The sequence below is a fragment of the Microcaecilia unicolor genome, chromosome 12 (genome assembly GCF_901765095.1).
Source record: "Microcaecilia unicolor chromosome 12, aMicUni1.1, whole genome shotgun sequence".
Lineage (NCBI taxonomy): Eukaryota > Metazoa > Chordata > Amphibia > Gymnophiona > Siphonopidae > Microcaecilia > Microcaecilia unicolor.
In genome coordinates, this window is record NC_044042.1 from 57474557 (window position 1) to 57496959 (window position 22403).

The 22403-nt window shown below is 43.2% G+C and overlaps 1 protein-coding gene across 1 annotated transcript in view; it reads right to left on the minus strand.

Annotated features, from left to right (window-relative positions):
- BARX2 (BARX homeobox 2) overlaps positions 1 to 22403 on the minus strand; it is a 61118-nt gene that overhangs the window by 5747 nt on the left and 32968 nt on the right. The window contains exon 2 of the mRNA XM_030221697.1: positions 7189 to 7495. Coding sequence (XP_030077557.1) covers positions 7189 to 7495 — 307 coding nt within the window. The remainder of the gene's footprint in view (positions 1 to 7188; positions 7496 to 22403) is intronic.

Here is a 22403-nt window from a genome sequence, read left to right on the forward strand (position 1 = left end):
CTGAGTATCACACTTAACTGGATATATGTTGACTGGCTCCATATACCTGGAAAATCAATGCTGGAGCCCAGAAATGGTTCACAATTTCCAGGTATAATGCCAGCAGCAGTCAGCAAAATGCTGATTGTTGCCAGCTGAATATTGGGCCCATAATTTCACAGTCAATATCTAGTCAGCAACAGTTACTGTTTGTTTAAGTGCTGACCATCACTAGCTAAATTGACCCCAATATTCAATGCCAAACCATATCCAGGCCCTGACATCAAATATCTGAGTATGACCATCACCAGACATGTGTTGGCTACCTGGATTTATGGGACCCTGGACGATATTCATTTGGGGTCTGCATAAGACATTTATGTGGATCTGGTTAAATATTAGCCAAGACTCACATAAGGGGATCACCAATTTCAGTACTCACACAGCACTGATTTTAGACCCCCCCCCCCCCGCCCCCCACACACACACAAGTACAGTTCCCCCCTTCTATCCTCCACCACCAAAAATAGTGTTCCCTCCTGGAAGAACACCCAACTGCACCCCCTGTAGGCTCTCCTGGGTCTACCTTCACATGTCCTAGGTCTAGTTTTCTTCTGACCAAAAACAATCCCCAGTCATTCATGCCCATGCTAGCTCTGGCCTCAAAATGGCCGCCACAATCTCTAGTGGTAGTCTCACAATATTATGGTTGTCTTTACTGGCTTTATGCATTTTGGAATAAAATCCATGGAACACATTGTTTTAAAAGGGTGCTTTTTGCCACATCTCCAATGTGCACGTCAATATTTTGTATAATGTTTGCACTGAAATTTGTGTGGAGAACTATCTTATGACTTTACTGTGAGCATTTTGGCTTGTAAATACCTTAATCTAAGCCAGGTGACAAGACTGTGCCAGATACATTACAAGCAGAGTTCTTACTCTAGATGTTAATATAGGAAATATTAAATTTAGATGTTTGTTTTTCAGCTAATTAGGGTTCTTTCTGTGTGTCATTGGTATATTCACAGTGCAAGTGCTATTGTTCCAAAACATTCCTAGTTGAATCAAATATTTAGCTTTTCCATGACATTGCCATAAAAACACAAGACCCCTGTTTCTCCTAGTAACCAGCACTAGGAAAGCGAATAGAATGTTGGGTATTACTAGGAAAGGTATGGAAAACAGGTGTGAGGATGTTATAATGCCGTTGTATCGCTCCATGGTGCGACCGCACCTTGAGTATTGTGTTCAATTCTGGTCGCCGCATCTCAAGAAAGATATAGTAGGATTGGAAAAGGTGCAGCGAAGGGCGACTAAAATGATAGCGGGGATGGGACGACTTCCCTATGAAGAAAGACTAAGGAGGCTAGGGCTTTTCAGCTTGGAGAAGAGACGGCTGAGGGGAGACATGATAGAGGTATATAAAATAATGAGTGGAGTGGAACAGGTGGATGTGAAGCGTCTGTTCACGCTTTCCAAAAATACTAGGACTAGGAGGCATGCGATGAAACTACAGTGTAGTAAATTTTTAAAAAATCGGAGAAAATGTTTCTTCACCCAATGCATAATTAAACTCTGGAATTCGTTGCCAGAGAACGTGGTGAAGGAGGATAGCTTAGCAGAGTTTAAAAAGGGGTTAGACAGTTTCCTAAAGAACAAGTCCATAAACCACTACTAAATGGACTTGGGAAAAATCCACAATTCCAGGAATAACATGTATAGAATGTTTGTACGTTTGGGAAGCTTGCCAAGTGCCCTTGGCCTGGATTGGCCGCTGTCATGGACAGGATGCTGGGCTCGATGGACCCTTGGTCTTTTCCTATAGTGGCATTATTTATGTACTTATGTACTAGCGTTCACATTCCTTCCCACAATCCTATGCATACCCACATAACACTTCCTCCTCCACATCTGCAATCCTCTTCCCCCATATTTAACAATGCCAATCCCAGCACTCTTCCCTCACCACAGCAGCCCTACCACTTTCTCTCCCTACCAACCATCTTTTCAACCCTGTCCCTGGCACTCACAAAACCCCCGCCTTGCTCATTCTGTCTCTTACCTCCAGCTCCAGTGCTCACCATTTAGAACAGATGTGCAACAGAGCTGGCAGGAGTAGAAGACTGGAGGCCAATCAGCTGCCAAAAGACATGTTCAGCTGAGCATTGCAGAAAAGGCACCACAGAGGAGCTGTTTTTGAGAAGAGAATGGCACCACTGGACACAGAAGGCTCTGCCTTCAAGAGAAGAATGGAACCAGTCAAGTGCAATGCCGATATCCCAATGGCAATAAGCCTCCAGATAAGTATACAGTGATTGACCAAGTCAAAAGTTGTTGAAAGGCTCAATGAAAGTAAAAGATCCAGGTTCATCCTGGTAAAATTTAGCAGTTGTCAAAGTCCGTTCAATATAATGTTAAGCGCAGAAACCAGTCCGCTTTGAATACAGACCTTTTTTTTCTTCCAAATAGTGAGTTGTAGTGCAACAAATTTCTCAACAGCCTTCAACTTGAAGAAACAATATGATATGGGTAAATAGTTCAAAGCCATAGAAAATTAGCTTTATAATCCTTAAGGCAGGGGTCTATAATAGCCTGCTTCCATTCAGATGGTGATACCTGACCATACGTAAGCTATTAGTAATCATAATATGGAGGTAGGCAAAAGTAAATAAAGGAATTGTTTAAATATATAAATAGTAGGGGCAGCCAAAATATTTTTGTTTTGTTTAGCTTCCTATGATGTTTGTGGGTATTTTCTTTTTATTACCTTTTGTGTGGGTGTGTTTTGGGGCAATAATGCAACTAGTGTGCACTCTTTGGAAACAATGCACACTATTTGTGAATAGTGGACACTCTTGCAAAAGAGTGAACAATGTTCCCCAATATTACATGTGTAATATGAAGAAATCTACTCTTATTCAAAATTATCCATATAGCTACAATTTGAACATATGAAGATCCTTCAAAATCAATGTTAGTAAACCCATCAATATTATATTAAAATAATCCAAATTTGATCTAGAACTTGAGGAAGTTACATTAGAAGATGTAGACCAAAGAACGATGACTTATTCTCATTCATGGATGGTCAATACTACATATGTTGGGAATAATGTCAGTTTTTCAGGCAAAAACAGAGCAGAGGGCATGTGAGTGTGCACTCTTTCCTGTTAGCAACATATATGGTGGTGTTTAGCATAAACCCATGGTTAACTGGCAGCCATTCAGGTAGGAAAAATCATAAATAACGGGGTCCATCTGTATTAATGTACAATCTGGACATCATCAGCATAAAGAAAGGAACAAAGACCAAGACCTTGGATTAAGGTAGCAAGGGGTACCACAAAGAATGAAATAGAATAGGATCAGCACTGAGCCCTTTGGCACACCCCACCGGAGATGAGTCGTGAAGAAGAACTAAGCATTTATGCATACTGAGAAAGTATGATTCCTGAGATATGAAGAAAATCCCTCATGCCCAAGTCAGATAGATAAGAGAACAATAAAGAGTAGTCAAGCAAATCAAAAGCACCAATTAAGTCAAGAGGCTTTACCTACATCTATTTGACAGAATCTTATTAGTAAGAGCCAAAAGATGGTGATGCTATGCAATGACCAGATTGGAAGCTGGCATGCCTTAAATAGGGGCTGTTAATGTTATCTAAAAATCTGAAAAGTTGGAAGTGTGTTTGTTTTGTTACATTTGTACCCCACGCTTTCCCACTCATGGCAGGCTCAATGCGGCAGGCAATGGAGGGTTAAGTGACTTGCCCAGAGTCACAAGGAGCTGCCTGTGCCAGGAATCGAACTCAGTTCCTCAGGACCAAAGTCCACCACCCTAACCACTAGGCCACTCCTCCACTCCACTGTGTGATTGTTCTATCATTTTGGAAGTGATGGGAAGATTTGAAATAGGGTGAAAATTACTGATGAAGTAGGGATCAAGAGAGTGTTTTTTTAAGCAGAGATCAAACTATAGCAGTACAAAAATCTCAGAAGATAGGCTATAATTAGGCTGTAAGCATATTGATGAGAAACAGAAAATGGCTAAATGTAGGGTCTCTGAGTGGTTGCAGAGGAATATTATCACCTGGGGAGGGGGGAATATAACTGAGGCAAGTATCAGGTGCCTTACAGAGTTCAAAGGCAGACATCTGATTAAAAGAAGACCAGCTATGAGTGTCTGCAAGAGACTCAGGGGGCACTGACGGAGGAAGTCCCAGTCTGGCTTTTAAATCAGTCTTTTTGTTATGGTAATTTATATGTGATTGGATCTCATTTTTTCAGGTCTGTTAGTTAAGTATAAATTGCATAAGCTACCTGGATGTGTTGTGTCTTCATTTCACTTCTATGTAAAGTGTAAAGGGTAAAGGGTAAAGGGTAAAGGGTCATGGTTTTGATATACCACCTTGCTGTGAGCACAACCAAAGCATTTTACATATATTATGTAGATTTTCTTGCTTGTTGGCATAATTATTCTTTTTGTAGGTTGCTGTCTAGCTACCCTTGAAACTTTTATGCTTTTGGGCTTTGTATACTGCTTTGCTGTTTCATGATTGGGAAGTAGTTAAATACAATAAGCCATAAACCTTGAACAATAGGAAACTCCGTCAAGAGTTTAGCAGGAACCACAGATAAAAAAAAAGTAGCCACAGATTATGTTCTTTATAGCAAGTGCAAAGTATGCATAATAAGTATATACAGGAATTTCAAAATGAAATCCCCAAAGATGCTGTACCTTGCCCAACCTTGCCCAACCTTGCCTGCCCCTGGATCTCCTTCTTGTCATGGCAAACAGTATGCATACTGTGAAACAGTGCATATAATTGTAGCTGCTGTGGGAAGGGCAATTTACAGCCCAGGTTATTTAGCTGAGTAAACTGTTTAGTTATTTGGAAAATTCCTTTGGTATTTGCCTTCTGAGCTTAAAAAAAAAGCTAAGAAATCCCTGTTGAGCAGTGATGTGATGTGCATTTATTGGCATGTATTTGGTTCATTAGTACTTCATTTAATGCACCCTAAATCAATTTGCATACATTAATCTAAGAATTAATGTGCCTTAAGTCAAATATCACAAGTTTTTAAAAATTGTAATATGTGTTAAAAAATGTATTAATTCAAATGTTTTAAATGAACTGAACAAATGTCTAAAAATCAGGAGAAAATTTCAAGAATGCCCAAAAATAAACCCCAAAAATGTTTACATATACATCCACATTAAAGAGCCACTTTAAACTTTTTGCACAAATAGCCAATAAGAGGTTGCATAATCACAAGTTCCACAACTTATCCAAGGGTATCTGGTGTCCTAGTGAGCCATCAGCCATTTGCCCTTATGCCTCTCTACCATCATTTCCCGTTCCCTATCCCCCAGATTTCTCCAGCATTTCCGTTTTCCTTCTCCCAAGTCTTCAGCATCTCTCCTTCCTTTCCCTAACTCCCCAGATCTTCAGCACCTCCCCTTTCTTATCCCCTTCAGTAGACCAGAATCACCCTTTCCTTACCTCTCTCCCCAGGTATCCATCTCTCTCCTTCATCCTTCCCTTTTCATCCCCCAGGCATCCAGCATTTCTCTTCTTTCCCCCCCCCCCCCCCCCCATTCCAGGTGTCCAACAGCTCTACCTCTTCCCTCCCCTCAAGGTGTCCACCAGCATCTCAACCCTCTTCCATCCTCCAAAGTGTCCAGCATCTCCCCCTTCGCTTCTGTCCCAGGTGTCCAACATGACTCCCTCCATTCCCCCACCACCAAGTTGTTGAGTATCTCTTCTTCCCTTCTCCCAAGTGTCCAGCACCTCTCCCTATATCTTTCCCCCAAAGCTGTCAAACATTCCCCCCTTATTCTTTTCCCTGCCACTGCTGCTGCTGGCACCCTATTTGAACTGCCACCAGAATGGAACATACATATTAACAGAAAGGAAACTGTGATGGCAGGCCTTAGACCATCTCCATGCACATGTACGCTCAAGACCTGCCATTTCTTATCCCATACGACATATTGTTAAAGGGGCAGAATGGGACAGGTATTGAGTACACACCTGCAGATGGTCAAAGACAGTAGTGTAAAGGGCTGCATTGCTGGCTGTGCAGATGCTGCATGGCTCTCTCCCCCCCCCCCCCCTCCCCCAGATAGTCTGCCAATCTAGGTGGATGTCTAGTCCACCTGGCGATAGGGCTAGCCTTGCAGATGTCTACAATTGAAAATGCTAAGCCTTATGAAAGCAAGATGTGTTTAAATGGAGTAAATTTTTCTGTTTAATCCTTTAAACTAATGAAGAAGCAGTGTTTCCCGATCATAGTGACATCATAGGGTAACAGGGCTGCGCTCAAATGACATAGATCTTTAAGGCATTCTTTTCCTCATCTTCCAAAGTGCAGCTTGCTGTTTATATGTTGAGTGTAAAGTGCTTTTACCTACTGATCTGAGTCCAGGACTGGGATGGATCAGCTTTGTCTCCTGAGCTAGTCATCACTTGTTAATTTATCACATTGCTGTCATAGTCAGTCAGATCTAATCTCACCTTCATTTTCAGGAGGATGACGTCACTAAGGGCCCCTTTTACCAAGCGGCAGTAAAAGGGACTCTGCGGTGGTGTTGCCACATGCCGAGCCCCCCCCCCCCCCCTTTTACCACAGCCTGGAAAAAGTAAATTCTGAATAGAGGACAGAAATGGCCATGCGGTAAGTGAAATAATTGACGTGCGGCCATTTCCCGGAGGAGACCTTACCGCCACCTATTTAGGAGGCGGTAAGGGCTCCTGCATTAACGTGGTGGTAACCAGGCAGCATGCGGCGCTGCCTGATTGCCTCCAGGTAAGCCCCCCCAGCACAAAAAAATCTGACATGGCAGAAATGGCGCACATTGGGGGTCAGTCACTAATGCCAGGCTTCTACAGGAGTCCGGTGGTAGTGCCAGATTCGCACGTGGCAAAGCAGCAGAACAGGTACTGCCCCTTTGTAAAAGGGGCACTAAGTGTGCAACAGCACATAGCATGGGGAAGAGGTTAACTTCCTTCCAATGAGGTTATGACCTTCATTTATTAGGCACTATCTATTTGATACAGGAACAAAATATTTATTGCCAGGTCAGATATAACTTTTAAAGCTCACAGTAAAGGCAAAAAAAAGTTTCAAAACTACTACACAAATGGGTTTCCAAAATTTTTCTCTGACCTCTAGGCCACAGAGACTTTCTGTTGCTCCTCTCACCTGTCCGGGGTTGAGAGGTATTTCTGCTTCTGGAACTTCTTCTCCAGACCCATCAGCTGCAGCTCCGTAAAGATGGTCCGGCTGCGCCGTGGTTTTTTCAGTCGGGGTGCTGGTAGCTCAGTCTCTGATTCACTGCTGGCTTGTGCCTCACTGGCAGGTGTCTCTGAACGTGTGGCTCCAGGGGACAACTGAGGAGATGGCACTGGTATTAGGCAGGAGGAAGAGGACCCTGGTAACAGTTGAGAGACCACAGTTGGCTGTTTTGTGACCACAGAGATGAAAGGGTATGCTCTGAGAGATGAAGATCCTGATGGAAAACAAGGGGGAAGAAGGAAGCAAGAAAATCAGCCAATGAAATGAAGTGTATTTAATTCAGAGGGAATAAGCTCTACCATCTTCCATACCCCCTTCTGTTTCTCTCACGATTTCTCTCTATATTGTATATACTTTTCAGGCAATATTCAAAGTGATTTAAGTGGCCAGGAGAGGCTCTTTCCACTTAAATCACTCAGGGCTGCCTAACTGCCGATATTCAGGGGCACATAACCAGGCAGTGCCACTGAATGTTGGCTCTGACTGGCTAACAAAAATGTGGGCAGATCAAGGGCGGTACAGTGAGTAGCATTGGAAAGGAGTCGGAACTTATACAGTTATGCCAGCAATATTCAGGCCTGGCACCCATATAGCTAAACAGGCAAATTTAGGACAGCTCAAAAGATGGCTATCAGCCGGAGCCTGCATTAAAATAAAGTGTCCTGTCTTCCTGCCAATTCTCCCTCCTCCGTGTCCCCTCACAAGACTAATCCCTCTCCCCCGCAATGCTGGTCTTCTGGTCCCAACCACCCCCTGCAAAGATAGCCCCCCGGAACCCTCCTGCTACTCAGGATAGGCTCCCAAGGGGGAAGACCACTTGCTCTTGCCCCTAGTGGCTGCATCTCCAAAATGACTGCCACAACTTGTCATGGCAGCCTCCTGGTAGTACCAAAGGTCGTCACAGCCACTAGAGTCAGGAGCAAGTAGGCTTTGCTTCTGTCCTATCCCCCACTGGACCACTGGTGACTTCAGGTAGGCCCGGGGAGCCTATCCTGAGTAGCAGAAGGGTTGAGGGAACAGGTGTTGGAAGGGGCTATCCTTGTGGGGGGGTTGGAGTCAGGAAACCTAGCATTGCAGGGGACTAGTCTTATGAGGGGGGAACATTGGGGTGTCAGCAGGAGCAAAGGACATATTTGTTTTATGTGGGTCCCGGCCGATATTCAGCCAGGGCCCACATAACTGTCTTATGTTGACCCCGACTGAATATTGGCCGGAACCTACATAATCTTAGCAGCCAGCACCAATGTAATTAACCCCTGATATTCGATGCCAGTGTCCACATATGGCTCAGCACTGAACATCCGGGGCTAAAATTTAGCTGGCAATGGTCAGTGACTGCCACCAGATGAATATTGGTCCGCTTGTTCTGTTTTATAATTCCTTTCCTTTTTATTTATTTATTTCTTAATAGTCACTAGTAATTAAAAATTCAGGGATTTTTCAACTTTTACCAGGTTTAGTTTTTTATTTAGAAAATTCCTATACCTCGCATCTCCAAGTTCTTGTGCGGCATACACATAAACATAATAATCATTTTAAAACATAAAAATCCACAAATAAATATGATATTAATATATAAGCACATAAAACATTCAACAATAATCATAGTGCAGCAAAATTCAGTCAAAATTATCAGGATCAAATGCCTGAGAAAATAGCAAGTCTGACATGAACCTTAAATCATCTAATAAAGAATTTCAGATCCCAGGATCAAAGACTACTAGGGGGTGTGGATGTGGGAGAGGCTTGGGTTGGTCAGAGCGTGCCTAGTACTTATATATGCAGGTTACAGAATACAGCAGTTAGGAGTGAGCGTTTACATCAGCCATTGAGCTAGCTTAAGTCCTCATGTCTAAAGTTATGCGCATAACTGCAAATGTACAGTATTATTCTATAATAGCAATTACATGCATAATCACCATTATAGAATTTGGGGCTGATATTCAGACCGTAGGAGTTAGACTGGCTAACTTCCGCAGTTGACGCTGTGCCCGGATATTCAATGCCGGGCCATTTCTGGTGAGTGGCATTGAATATCCGGTTTATTTTTGGCCAGCTTAAGATAACTGGCTACATTGATATTCAGCCATAGCCGGTTATCTTTAAACCGGCCAACATTTTCACACAGCCTAATATGGTCGCTAAATTGGTTTTAAAAATCGGAGGATAGCTGGTTATATCGGGCGATCTAACTGGCTATCTGCTAGCCGCTAACCGGAGATACTCAGTGGGGGATAGTTGGTTAACCCTCCCCCCGAATATTGGCGGACAGACGGTTAAGCACTATTTAATTGGTCAGCAGCCATTTTGGCCGGCTACATAGCACTGAATATGGGGGGGAGGGGGTTGTGTTTAGAGCACATACTTTGGGTGTCTAATTTTTAGGTGACCTTTTGACAATAACCCTCATATTTTATAAAGTACATGCACCCTAAGAAACACCTATATGCAGACTGGAATAAAGTATGTACTATCTTTCAGTGCACTTAGGGCCCCTTTTACCAAGCTGTGGTAAAAGGGACCCTTCGTAGCGTCAGCACATGGATTTGCTGCATGCAGAGGCCCCCTTTTACTGCAGTGGGTAAAAACATTTATTTAAAAAAAAAAAAAAAGAAAATGACCATTTCCTGGGGGGGCCCTTACTGCTCCTATGTAGGAGGCGGTAAGGGCTCCCACGCTAACCCAGCAGTAACTGTGCAGTGCACAGGGCTGCCCAATTACCACCAGGTAAGCCCCAGCACTAAAAAAATAAAAGTATTTTTGAGTGCCGGAAATGGTGCGCCGTGGGGGGGCAGGCACTGCCACTGGGCTCCTGCTGTACCAAGGCGTAAGTGCTGAATTGGCGCATGGCAATCCCACGGTGGGCTTGCCACGCCATTGTAAAAGGGCCCCTTAATGTTTATGCATTTTAACCCGCCACAATTTTATAAGATCTATTTTCCATGTGTAAAACATAATTGACACCTGAAAATGTGTTATAAAATTACCCAAAAACTGTGAAATAACCTTTTGTACATCTGGACCAAAATGGGAAGATCCACATCCTACATCTGACCCAAAAACATTTGTTTCCTTCTTACCTAAACAGAATCTGTCCAGCTCACTGGCTATGACACCCACTGCTTTTTATAAAAATGACATACCTGTGAGGTGGAAATAGTTTACAATGACTATTATCAGGCTTATTTTCGAAAGAGAAGGGCGCCCATCTTCCGACACAAATCGGGAGATGGGCGTACTTCTCCCAGGGTCGCACAAATCGGCATAATCAAAAGCCGATTTTGGCCATCCTCAACTGCTTTCCGTCGCAGGGATGACCAAAGTTCACGGGGCGTGCCGGCACCATAGCGAAGGTGGGACTGGGGCGTGATTAAGAGATGGGCGTCCTCGGCCAATAATAGAAAAAAGAAGGGCGTCTTTGATGAGCACTTGGCCGACTTTACTTGGTCCATTTTTTCTTGTGACCAAGCCTCAAAAAGGTGCCCGAACTGACCAGATGACCACCGGAGGGAATCGGGGATGACCTCCCCTTACTCCCCCAGTGGTCACTAACCCCCTCCCACCCTAAAAAAGAAACTTAAAAAATTTTTTTTGCCAGCCTCTATGCCAGCCTCAAATGTCATACCCAGCTCCCTGACAGCAGTAAGCAGGTCCCTAGAGCAGTTTTAGTGGGTGCAGTGCACTTCAGCCAGGCAGACCCATGCCCATCCCCACCCTACCTGTTACAATTGTGGTGGTAAATGTGAACCCTCCAAAACCCACCCAAAACCCACTGTATCCACATGTAGGTGCGCCACCCTTCACCCCTTAGGGCTATGGTAGTGGTGTACAGTTGTGGGGAGTGGGTTTTGGGGGGGGGGGTTGGGGGTTTTTGGGGGGCTCAGAACCCAAGGTAAGGGAGCTATGCACCTGGGAGCAATTTGTGAAGTCCACTGCAGTGCTAGGGTGCCCTGTTGGTGTCCTGGCATGTCAGGGGGACCAGTGCACTACGAATTCTGGCTCCTCCCACGACCAAAGGGCTTGGATTTGGTCGTTTTTGAGATGGGCTTCCTCGGTTTCCATCATGGCTGAAAACTGGGGACAACCATCTCTAAGGTCGACCATCTCAACATTTAGGTCGACCATCTCTAAGGTCGACCTAAATGTTGAGATTTGGGCGTCCCCTACCTTATTATCGAAACGAAAGATGGACGCCCATCTTGTTTCAATAATTCAGGTTTCCCCGCCCCTTCGCGGGGCCGTCCTGCAAGGACGCCCTCATGAAAACTTGGGCGCCCCATTCGATTATGCCCCTCCACGCCACCTATTATTAACTATTAAACCAATATAAAACCTCAGTTAAAGAAGTTACAGCTGAATCCTCAACTGAAGAGGGAGCTGTAACCCTGAGATCCAGCTCTGTGGGTGCCAGTAGGTGCTGAGCACCCCAAATATTGAGCAAGCTTCTTCACTGTGTCCAGGGTGGAGTATGTTTGGTGCCCGTAATTATTTTTGAAATTTTGGTGCCTATGGGCCTTAGAGCCTTAGAGCTCGTGAGCCTTAGAGCTCGTGCAAATGTTCCCGCCTAAATTCTGCCCATGTGTGCGTTAGTGTTTATAGCGTGCCTACACTTAGCACGCGCGCTAACCATGTAGGCGCCTATAGGTATATTGTAGGCATGTACATGGTTAATGTGCGTAGATAGTTAACGCCCGTTAAAAATGTTAACACACTTATAATGCTGCTTAGTAAACAGGGCCCTATGGCTTTAACAATGATATTCTTTGAGCCGATGAGCCCCAAAACAGCAGTGCTTCATATCATGCAATTACAGGACCTCAAATGAGTTCAGAGGGCGCTCAACATGCAATACCAAATATGTTTAAACAGCTGAAAAATGTTATTGTTTTGGACTTCTTACCTTTCCTTTTTTTTCTATATTTTTAAAATATTTCTCCATGTTGAAATATAACACTGCACAGACCTTAATATAATTATATAATTCATGGTGTGTTCAGCAACACTCAACCTGAAGCTTTGTACACCCAGATGTACACAGTTACACTACAATTAATACTTGGACATGTCTTGGTGCTTAATTATACACCTCAGAAATTTCTGGAAGTGAAATTTCCACTAGCTGTACCCTGGACTTTATTTACAAGGCAGAACTTTAAAACTTCTTCCATCAAATCTTTGGGGGTGCTTTCCCATAACTATTTCTTTTTATTATTATTACTATTATTATTATTATCATTATTGAATTTCCAGTAACATAGTAACATAGTAACATAGTAGATGACGGCAGAAAAAGACCTGCATGGTCCATCTAGTCTGCCCAAGACAAACTCATATGTGTATACCTTACCTTGAATTTGTACCTGTCCTTTTCAGGGCACAGACCGTATAAGTCTGCCCAGCAGTATTTCCCGCCTCCCAACCACCAGTCCCACCTCCCATCATCGGCTCTGGTACAGACCGTATAAGTCTGCCCTCCCCTATCCTAGCCTCCCAACCACCAACCCCTCTTCCCCCCTATTCATTTATAACAAAACACCTTCAACTTACAATAACATGATTTACCTTTCTCTTCTTTAGACAGCTAACAAGATTCAACTGAACCAATCAACTATCTACTTATGACCACTTAAAAAAACCATAAAGTCAAGTTAGAGACTCCCTCCCAGATAATATTTCTCTTCAAGCTGTCAAGGGCTGGGAGTGCCTGTTACAGATGCTGGGGTGCAAGGAGAAATCACAAGTATTTCTTAAGGGAAGTGATTCTGAAACATTTGGCCTCTCGGGGTAGAAAATTAGAAAATTTTGCAAGCTATAATAATACACACACATGTGCATGCATGCACATACTTACACACTCACCACTCTCTGTGCACCCTTCTCCCTCTCATATTCTAAATTCTCCCCCCCCCCAAAAAAAAAAATATTCTGCCATACACACTCCCCATACCCCCCAGTCCCCACTTTATGTACACAACAACCCATCCACGAGGACCTTCAAGACATACACATGCAGGTTATGGAGTCATAAGGTGCCATTACATTTTTAACAAATAATTTTGTGGTGTACATTGTATTTTCTTTCATTTGTGCTATCAAAACAGTCTAGATAAAATTGCATTGACTATAATTTAGTTTCCCCTGAAGATATGTCACCACCAGAGCATAACCATTGGTGTGCCTGGCTGGGTCTTGCTCCTTCCACTTTACAGTCAGGTTCATCCAATAAACAATAGCAGCATAGGCCAATGTCCCTATGAATACTGTCTAATGCTCACCCATGTTAATCTCAAAAAACACCAAAGAATCAGTTCTAGATATCCCACTGGTAACCATGTTGCTATCTAAGGGGTCCTTTTTCCAAGCTGCGGTAAAAATTCCCTGTGCTAGCGGAGGGGGCTGTTCTTGCCACGTGCTTAGGCCCTTTTTACCGCAGTGGGTAAAAAAGGCTGAAAATAGTCATGGCCATGTGGTACGATTGCTCTTACCACATGGCCATGTGAGGGAGAGCACTTACCACCGCCCACTGAGGTGGCGGTAAAAGCCCCCAAACTAACCCGGTGGTAACTGGGTAGCGCACGGTGCTGCCCAATTACCGCTGGGTTAGCGCTGCACTACAAAATATAGGCCAATCTTCCTTAGTGTGGGAAATGGTGAATCGGGGGCTGGAACAACCATCGGTGCCTGAATTGGGCTGGTGGCAGTGGCGTAGCTAGGGGGGGTGCCAGGGGAGCGGCCGCTCCCCCAAACGGAGTTCTGCCGGTACCGGTGCCTATTTTTTTCTCAACGTGTTGCATTGAAAATGTGCGCCGGTACCGCTGGAAGTCTGCTCTTGCGCTGCTTTCGCTCCCCCAGCGCCGTCAACCTAGCTCCACTTCTGGCTGGCGGTAGCTTCAGATTAGTGCACGGTAAGCCCGTATTGGGCTTACCAACACTTTGAAAAAGGGCCCCTAAGCTTGTAGTGCAGGACAAATGCATGTGTATATTTTAAGTGTGAGCCTTAGAGCTCGTGCAAATGTTCCCACCTAAATTCTGCCCATGTGTACATCCACCTTCACACTAAATACCATGTCATTTAGGCGTCGTTTTATAGAATAGTGCATAGCATAGCTGTATGTGCAGACATAAATGCATATATGCTGGTATTCTGGCCATTTACACATGTTCTTCATACCTAATTGTTGGTACGCTCCTTACAGAACTGCACCCTAAGACTGAAAAAAACTAACACTCCTACATCTTCCTGCATATGTTCAGTGCAGAAATGGAAGACTTCATTTTCAGTGCTATCAATTCAATTTTGTTACTTCATGTGTCCTCCGCTAATCAGATTTTGTGTCAAGCCTATTTATGCAATAGTCCCACATCTCTGTTTTTGCCTTTGAAAGTTGTTTTCCAGTGTCAGCTCCAGAAATTCGCTGTTATTTGCAGTTCTAATCTGTGCTCTGTTTTGTACTCTATGAAATGGTCACATTCCAATTTTCCATTATTTTATTGCATGTATACAGGGCAAGATTAACCTTTGGATGGTCCCAAGGCAAAGAGATATATTGTGCTCCCCACTGTAATATAAATAGGAACTGAGCCCCACATGCTTCAGACTATAGAAGAAAATTGGCAGAGGAGGAAGCAGCAGGTATGAAGCACTGCTCACTGACTCCCCCTGCTGACTGGAGGACAGTGCAGAGGAGGTGGGAAGAGTAGACAGATCTCTGAGTGCTGTGGTGGCTCTTGTCTCCCCCTCCAACTCTTCTTTCTACAGCAGCTGATTTACTAGAAGAAAAATTCCACCTTGGGACCCAGTAAATTATTTTTATTTTATTTCTGATATACTGCCTGCCAACCTAAAATCTATCAAAGTGGTATACATGAGAGGACTCTCTCCTAAACATTTGAGACCTAGGCATGTGCCTAGTTTGCCTATGTCTTTATCCTGCCCTGCACATACATCTGCCTTCGAAGGGGAGGAGAAGAAGGATAGACAGAAAGCAAACAGAGGTAGGAGACGATGAGCTACATGCTTCCTAATGTTCCCTTGGCGTTACCATATATTTGTGAGGAACTGTTCCTTATTTTATAGTTAATGTTCCTCGTAGCAGACAAATATTGATCTATAGCACTGGCAGCAAGCTTTTGCCCCAGGGAAGGACAAACTAACTGAGGCCTAAGTAAATCAGGCCAGGTGTGCACAAAATAGCTTTACCTCTTGCCTCAATTAAAAGAAACCTGTCTCACATGTTCGTTCCCCTTCTCACACACAAAAGCAGATGTCATAAGATAAGACCCAGATTGGCCATTAGTACCAACCTGCTTCGCTGCAATGGACCCTACTCAACTTTTACCAAGCTTACTGTCACTTGTTTTTCAAGATAAATTGCCATGCTATATGCTAAAGTAGGCTTTGATGGCAACTCCAGCGGTTGGGATGGAAGCAGTGGCAATCCTAGGTCAGCTGCCACCCGGGGCGGATCGCCGCTGCGCACCCCCCCCCCCCCAGGGTGCAGCACGACACCCCCCCCTGGCGCAATGACACCCCCCTCCCCGATGCATCAATCCCCCCCCCCCCCCCCCCCCCCGGGTGCATTCTTGGCTGCTGGAGGGTGCAGAGAGCAGCCGTGCGCCTGTCGGCTCCACTGGCTCCCTGCTCCCTCTGAGGGAGCAGGGAACCAGCGGAGCCGACAGGCACGCGGCTGCTCTCTGCACCCTCCAGCAGCATGCACCCAGGGTGGACCGCCCCCACCACCCCGCCCTTGCTACGCCACTGGATGGAAGGCCAGTTCCAGGAGGATTTCTACAATCTGTGCACCAAAAATAGCAAGGACAAATCAGGAGCAAGTGTGCACATTTTATATCTCATTCATATCATATACTATGAGGGTATCTCAGAGGGGGAGGGGAAGACACTTTAAGGGTGATAGTAAAATGTTGTCAGTTTGCAACATTGTTGGATTGTTCATTTAATCAGGTATTGACAATGAAAGTAATTAAGCTGCAAGCAAAATTATAAAACCACTCTTCCAAGATTATTATCTATTTATTTATGGTATATGTACCCCGCATTATTATCCCAAACAAGTTTGGATTCAATGTGGTTTACATCAAACTTTTAAAGCAAATTACAATGAGAACTATAATGAAAATACAAAACAATAAATGATTAAAACGTCCAAGCAGTAAAATGAATCACTTTGAAATAACAAATTAACTAAAAGAATAACAATCACCAACAGTGGCAAGGAATTTACTAAGGGGCCCTGTTTACTAAGCTGCAGTGTAGGTGCACTAACTTTTTAGTGCACGCTAAAAATTAGCATGTGCTAATGACAGAGACATCCATTATATTCCTATGGGTGTCTCTATCATTAGCACACACTAATTTTTACACCACAGCTTAGTAATCAGGGCCCTAAATAAGAAATTTCAAGTAGTCAATAGGGAATTCCATTTCCTAGTAGCTTAGTATGTGAACCTTGCATCATGAATAGATCTGTACCGAAGATTTTTACAACACGGAAAAATCAAGGAGAAGATAGGTAAAAGACCAACTAAAATGTAATTAAAAGAGGAGCTGACTTAATGAATCATGAGGCTTTACATACGAGATGAGCCACAGTATTCTGAGCTGTTTGAAGTTTTTTGATAAGAGAGAGACTTTTAGACCTGAGTAAACAGCATTACAGTAATCAAATCTGGATAGCAGTAAAGATCGAGCTAAAAAGCGAAAAAGTGAGTTAGAAAAGAAAGGCCTCAGTCTTTTCAATCACCACAGAGAATTAAAGACACTTGAAATCACCGCAGAAACCTGAGGTTCAAATGATAGGTATTGGTCGATAGTTATGCCCATGATTTTTATGGTGGTAGAAAAAAGGTAGTGCACATTATCAATAGTGATAGTCATTGGAGAGGGCAGAATTGGTTAGGATTAAGATTTTAATTTAAAATTGGTAGCCAAGATTCCGATCCAAGACGAACTTAAATCAAATGTAACTACCTATATATGGTTGGCATTGTGGCAAATTGCTGACCGCCCTATTTGTAACATAGGGGTCCTTTTACTAAGCTATCCTAACTATCCTATAGTTTCTACGCCCCAAAGGTGACCGATACAACTCTGTCTTCCTTAACTATTCACAATGTAACCATAATCGTAACTGTATTTCCATTATTTATTATTTACAATGTATTGTAAGCCACACTGAGCCCGCAAATAGGTGGGAAAATGTGGGATATAAATGCAACTAACTAACTAACTAAATAAATAAATAAATCAATAAGCTGCAGTAAGCAGTAACACATGCTTACCACAGCTTCAAATGGCTTACCACGAGACACACTCAGGCATGATGTGTTAAGTTCCTAATCTGCGCACACAACCCGTGTGCTAAAAAAATTTTTTTCCAAGGGGGGGTGTCTGGGGGCAGAGAGTGGGCATTTCTGCGCTGATCAGTTAGCACAGCTACATTACTGCATGCTAACTGATTAGTACATGATTAGTATGTGACCCCTTATTTCCTACAAAATATGTGGCAGTAAGGACTCACAAGCTAATTTTTTTTATTGGCCACATGCTAATGGCAACATTAGCACATGGCCATTAATGGGGAATGGAAAATCAGCCATTTTCTGGCTGTGATAAAAATGGCCATAGCGCGCAGGACAAACCCACATATGAAGCGCTAAGGCCTCTTTCTACCGCAGCTTATGTTTCAACATTTTTTATTGATGGGTCAACCAAAGATATACAACCATTAAACTTCCAATACATTACATCAATTCTTCCAACATACATTGGTGTAAGCTATGTAAAGTCTACCATCAACAAGTTTTCCATATTTTCTCCCCCCCTTAATCCCCCCCCAAGCCCCATCAGGAACAGGACTCACTTATAAATCAGGTTATCTGGAAACAAATCACAAATGGTTGAGCAATAAACTTTTTCCTCGTGGGCTCAGCCCTTGTATATATTGACCCCCATATTTGCATGAAGATTTTTTTCCGTTTTGGGTTGCCTCTCGCCTCTCTAGCTTCCCAGGTTGCCATTCCATGTATTTGGTTCCGCCAATGCCAATATGCAGGTGGATCCTGGGATATCCATTTTTGTAATATGGTCTTACGAGCTATCAGGCAGACCTTACGGCACCACAGCCTAGGTCCTTTCGCCTGTGAGTTAAACGCAGACTGTGTATCCAGCACATAATGGTCCCAGGTCCCCCCTGCCAGTCCCTGTACCGTTTTAATCAGGAAGCGTTGAATTTGCCTCCAGAATGCACGGATGCTCAGGCAAGCCCAAAAGGCATGAAATAATGTGGGAGCTACATTGTCACATTTAGCACATTTCGCATCCCCGGTAGGATTCATATGTCCCCATTGTTGCCCTGAAATATAGGCTCGCATTGTCACTCTATATCTGCTCTCTCTGAGCCTCTCGTCTGTGGTGAGCTTCGGAATGTGTCTCAACGTAGCCTCGACATCCCAGTTCCCCAACCTCGAGTCTTGTTCCCACTTGTGTTTAATGTATCCTAAGTCTTTGGTGGGGCCCCTTTTCTCCAGTGCACGTTTTATAGTGGACATTGTCATTCCTACCACCTCCAGGGCCTGGAAAAAAGTTTGTATCTGAGCGCCAATTTTCGATCATAGTGTCGTTTGGTTAAGGCTCAAAATGTAATGTTTGACTTGCACATATGCAAAATAGTCCCCCCATGCGTTTCCTATCTTATTTTGTAAATCCTTGAATTTGATAATGTCCCCCTCTCTACTGATCAAATGTTCCACCTTAGTGATTTTTCTACCGCAGCTTAATAAAAGGACCTCCTAGAAACTTAGAAACGTAAGCATAGAAAAATGAAGGCAGATAAAGACCTATCCAGTCTACCTATGCATGCCACCTACTATCCCTTCCTTTCCCTTAGAGGTCCTATGCACTTGTCCCAAGCTTTCTTGAATTCAGATACCAGTATTTGATCGTGAAGGAGTGTGACCTGCACGGATTGGCAGGTATGGCTCAGGCTGCCTTGTTGGGAAGAATGGATGGAACAGAGGAATAACCTAATGGATAGTGCCTGAAAACCAGGAAAATTGTGTTTGATTCTCACTTCAGCTCCTTGTGACCTTGGGCAAGTCACTTAATCCCTTGTTGCCTCAGGTGCAAGCAAAAAAAACAACAGATTGTGAGTCCACTAGGGATAGAAAAAGTACCTGTATATAATACGTAAATCCCTTTGATTGTAACCTCAGAAAGGCAGTATTTCAAATCCCTTATCATACAGGTCTTTATCTGCCATCATTTACTATGGTTTATTTGTCTTTATATACTGCCTTTCCTTGGGAAACAGCAAAGTAGTTTACATAAAATTTCATTTGAATTAGAGAAAAGAAAGATAGAGATTAGGAGATAGTGTTTAGACACAGAGGGGCATTTTCAACATCATATCTAAATCTGACTTTGAGCGTATATCTTTTTCCTTTGAAAATAGCCATTTCCTAGACGTTATTGTGCTTAATGCATCTATCTTTTAGACCATTATAACAAAAAAAAGTCCAAGTGAAAAACACACAAAATCAAGCCATTGAGACATAGGAGGAGCCAGCTGTCCTAGTAGACTGGCCACACAGGCACCCCAGCAGAACAGTAGAACACCCTAGGGGGCACTGCAGTGGACTTCACATAAAAGGTCCTAGGTACACATCTCACCATTACCCCCCCCCCCCATATTGTATGGTGAGCCCTTCAAAACTTATTTAAAAAATCCTACTGTACCCAAATACACACCACTACAATAGTCACTAAGGCTGCAGGTGTCACCTATATATGGGTACAATAAGTTTTGGGGGGAGGGTTGACACATTCCACCACAAGTGTAATGGTTACAGTAGATTATGGGTCTGGGTCACTTTCTCTACAATGTACTGCACCGACCACTAGGCTGTTTGAAGAACCTGCTTGCTGCTCTAATAGGACTGGTCATAACATCTGAAGTTGTCATAGAGGTTGGTATGTACTGTTTCATTTACATATTTGTGGGGTGGGAGGGAGTCAGTGACCACTGAAGGAGGAAGGGGGTGTCATTCCTTTATTCCTGCAGTGGTCATCTTGTAATTTAGGGCACTTTTTTGTGGCTTATTCGTTAATAAAACAGGTCTAGACTAAAACATCCAACTAATAGCCCTGGATGTTTTTGTTTTGTTCCATTATGGCAGAAAAACGTCCAAGTGTTATGCTCCTTGTGCCTCTGAACAAAACACTTATACCCTCCATACCTACAGGTCTATCTTGCATTGTAAGCACTACAGAAACAGCTAAATACATACTGTACCTGAAGATATTTCACCTTGACCTAGGACTGGAAAGGTGTGAGCTAAATTTTTAAAACGTCAGATCCCAATATTCATAAGATTTATGCTCTTAACTTTGAGAGTTATGCTCTAAACTGGCCTCTTTGAAAATTTGCAGTTTTGGTCACCACATCTCAAAAATCAGAGGGGATTTTATATCTCAAAAAAGATATAGCGCAATTAGATAATATACAGAGAAGGGCAACAAAAATGATAAAGGGGATGGGATGACTTCCTTATGAGGAAAGGCTAAAGATGCTAGGGCTCTTCAGCTTGAAGAAGAGAAGGCTGAGGGGAGATGTGATAGAGATCTATAAAACACTGAGTTGAGTGGAACAAGTAGATGTGAATCACTTGTTTACTGTTTCCAAAATTACAAGGATTAGGGGGCACGTAATGAAGCTACTAAGTAGTAAATTTAAAATAAATAGAAGATAATATTTATTCTTCAATGTGTAATTAATCTCTGGAATTAGTTGTCAGAGAATGTGGTAAAGGCAGTTAGCTTAGCAGGGATTAAAAAAGGTTTGGACAAGTTCCTAAAAGTCCATAAGCCATTATTAAGATGGACTTGGGAAATCCACTACTTATTTCTGGGATAAACACATACAATTTCTTTTACTCTTTCAGAATCTTGCCAGGTACATGTGACCTGGATTGGTCACTGTTTAAACAGGACACTGAGTCTGTCCCAGTATAACAATGCTTATGTTTATATATTCTTATATTCTTATGCTAAAGCTGGGTGCCTAAATTAATACTCAAAAGTTCACTAAACTCCTAAATTTAGGGGCATAAAAAGTGGGTGACAATAGGGAGCAGATTTAGCGTGAGAAAAAACTTAGGCATTTATCACTAATTTTCAGCATTAGGCTCATAAATCTACAATACCCAGTGTACCTGAATGTAAATCACCTTGAGCTACTAATGAAAAAGGTGTGAGCAAAATCCAAATAAATAAATAAATAATAAACAAATAAATAGCAAGCCTAAATTTACAGTATAATCATAGTATTCAAAGGGCTTTAAGTGAGCAGGAGAGACTCCTGCCTGCTTACACCCCAATCAGTGTGCCAGGCAAGGATATTCAGCAGCACTTAACCAGGTAAGCAGTTGAACATCCCCTCTGATTGCCACAGCACTGTCCACTTAGTGCCAGGGTAGTCCTTGGTGGTCAGGGCAGATACAGAAGATATGCAGGCTCCAGCGATATTCAATGCCGGTGCCTGGACAGATAGGACTGCATAAAAAGCAGTCCTAACTATGCCCAGTTATGTGCCTGGGTAACAGCACAATATTGGCCTTCTTTGCATAACTTCCGGATCTACTGAGGACGTGGGTAATCAATGCCAGTGCCCAGACATGGCCCAGAATAGAATAAATTCAGCCTGAGGCTGTCAGCAGCTTTGAAACTATTGACCACTGCAGGAAGAATATCATCCCACTAACTTTTAAGCTCCTAAAGCAGGGCTTCCAAGTCTAATCCTTAGGACACACCTAACCAGTCAGATTTTCATAGCATAAATGCCAGTGAGTAGATTCAGGCACAGAGGGGCATATTCTATAACATAGTAAATGAAATGACGGCAGATAAAGACCTGTATGGTCCATCCAGTCTGCCCAACAAGATAAACTCATTTTACATGGTATGTGTTACTTTATATGTATACCCAAGTTTGATTTGTCCTTGCCTTTCTCAGGGCACAGACCGTAGAAGTCTGCCCAGTACTGTTCTTGTACTAAGTTCTGAAGCTAACGTCGAAGCCCCTTAAAATTTACACTCCAGTCCATCC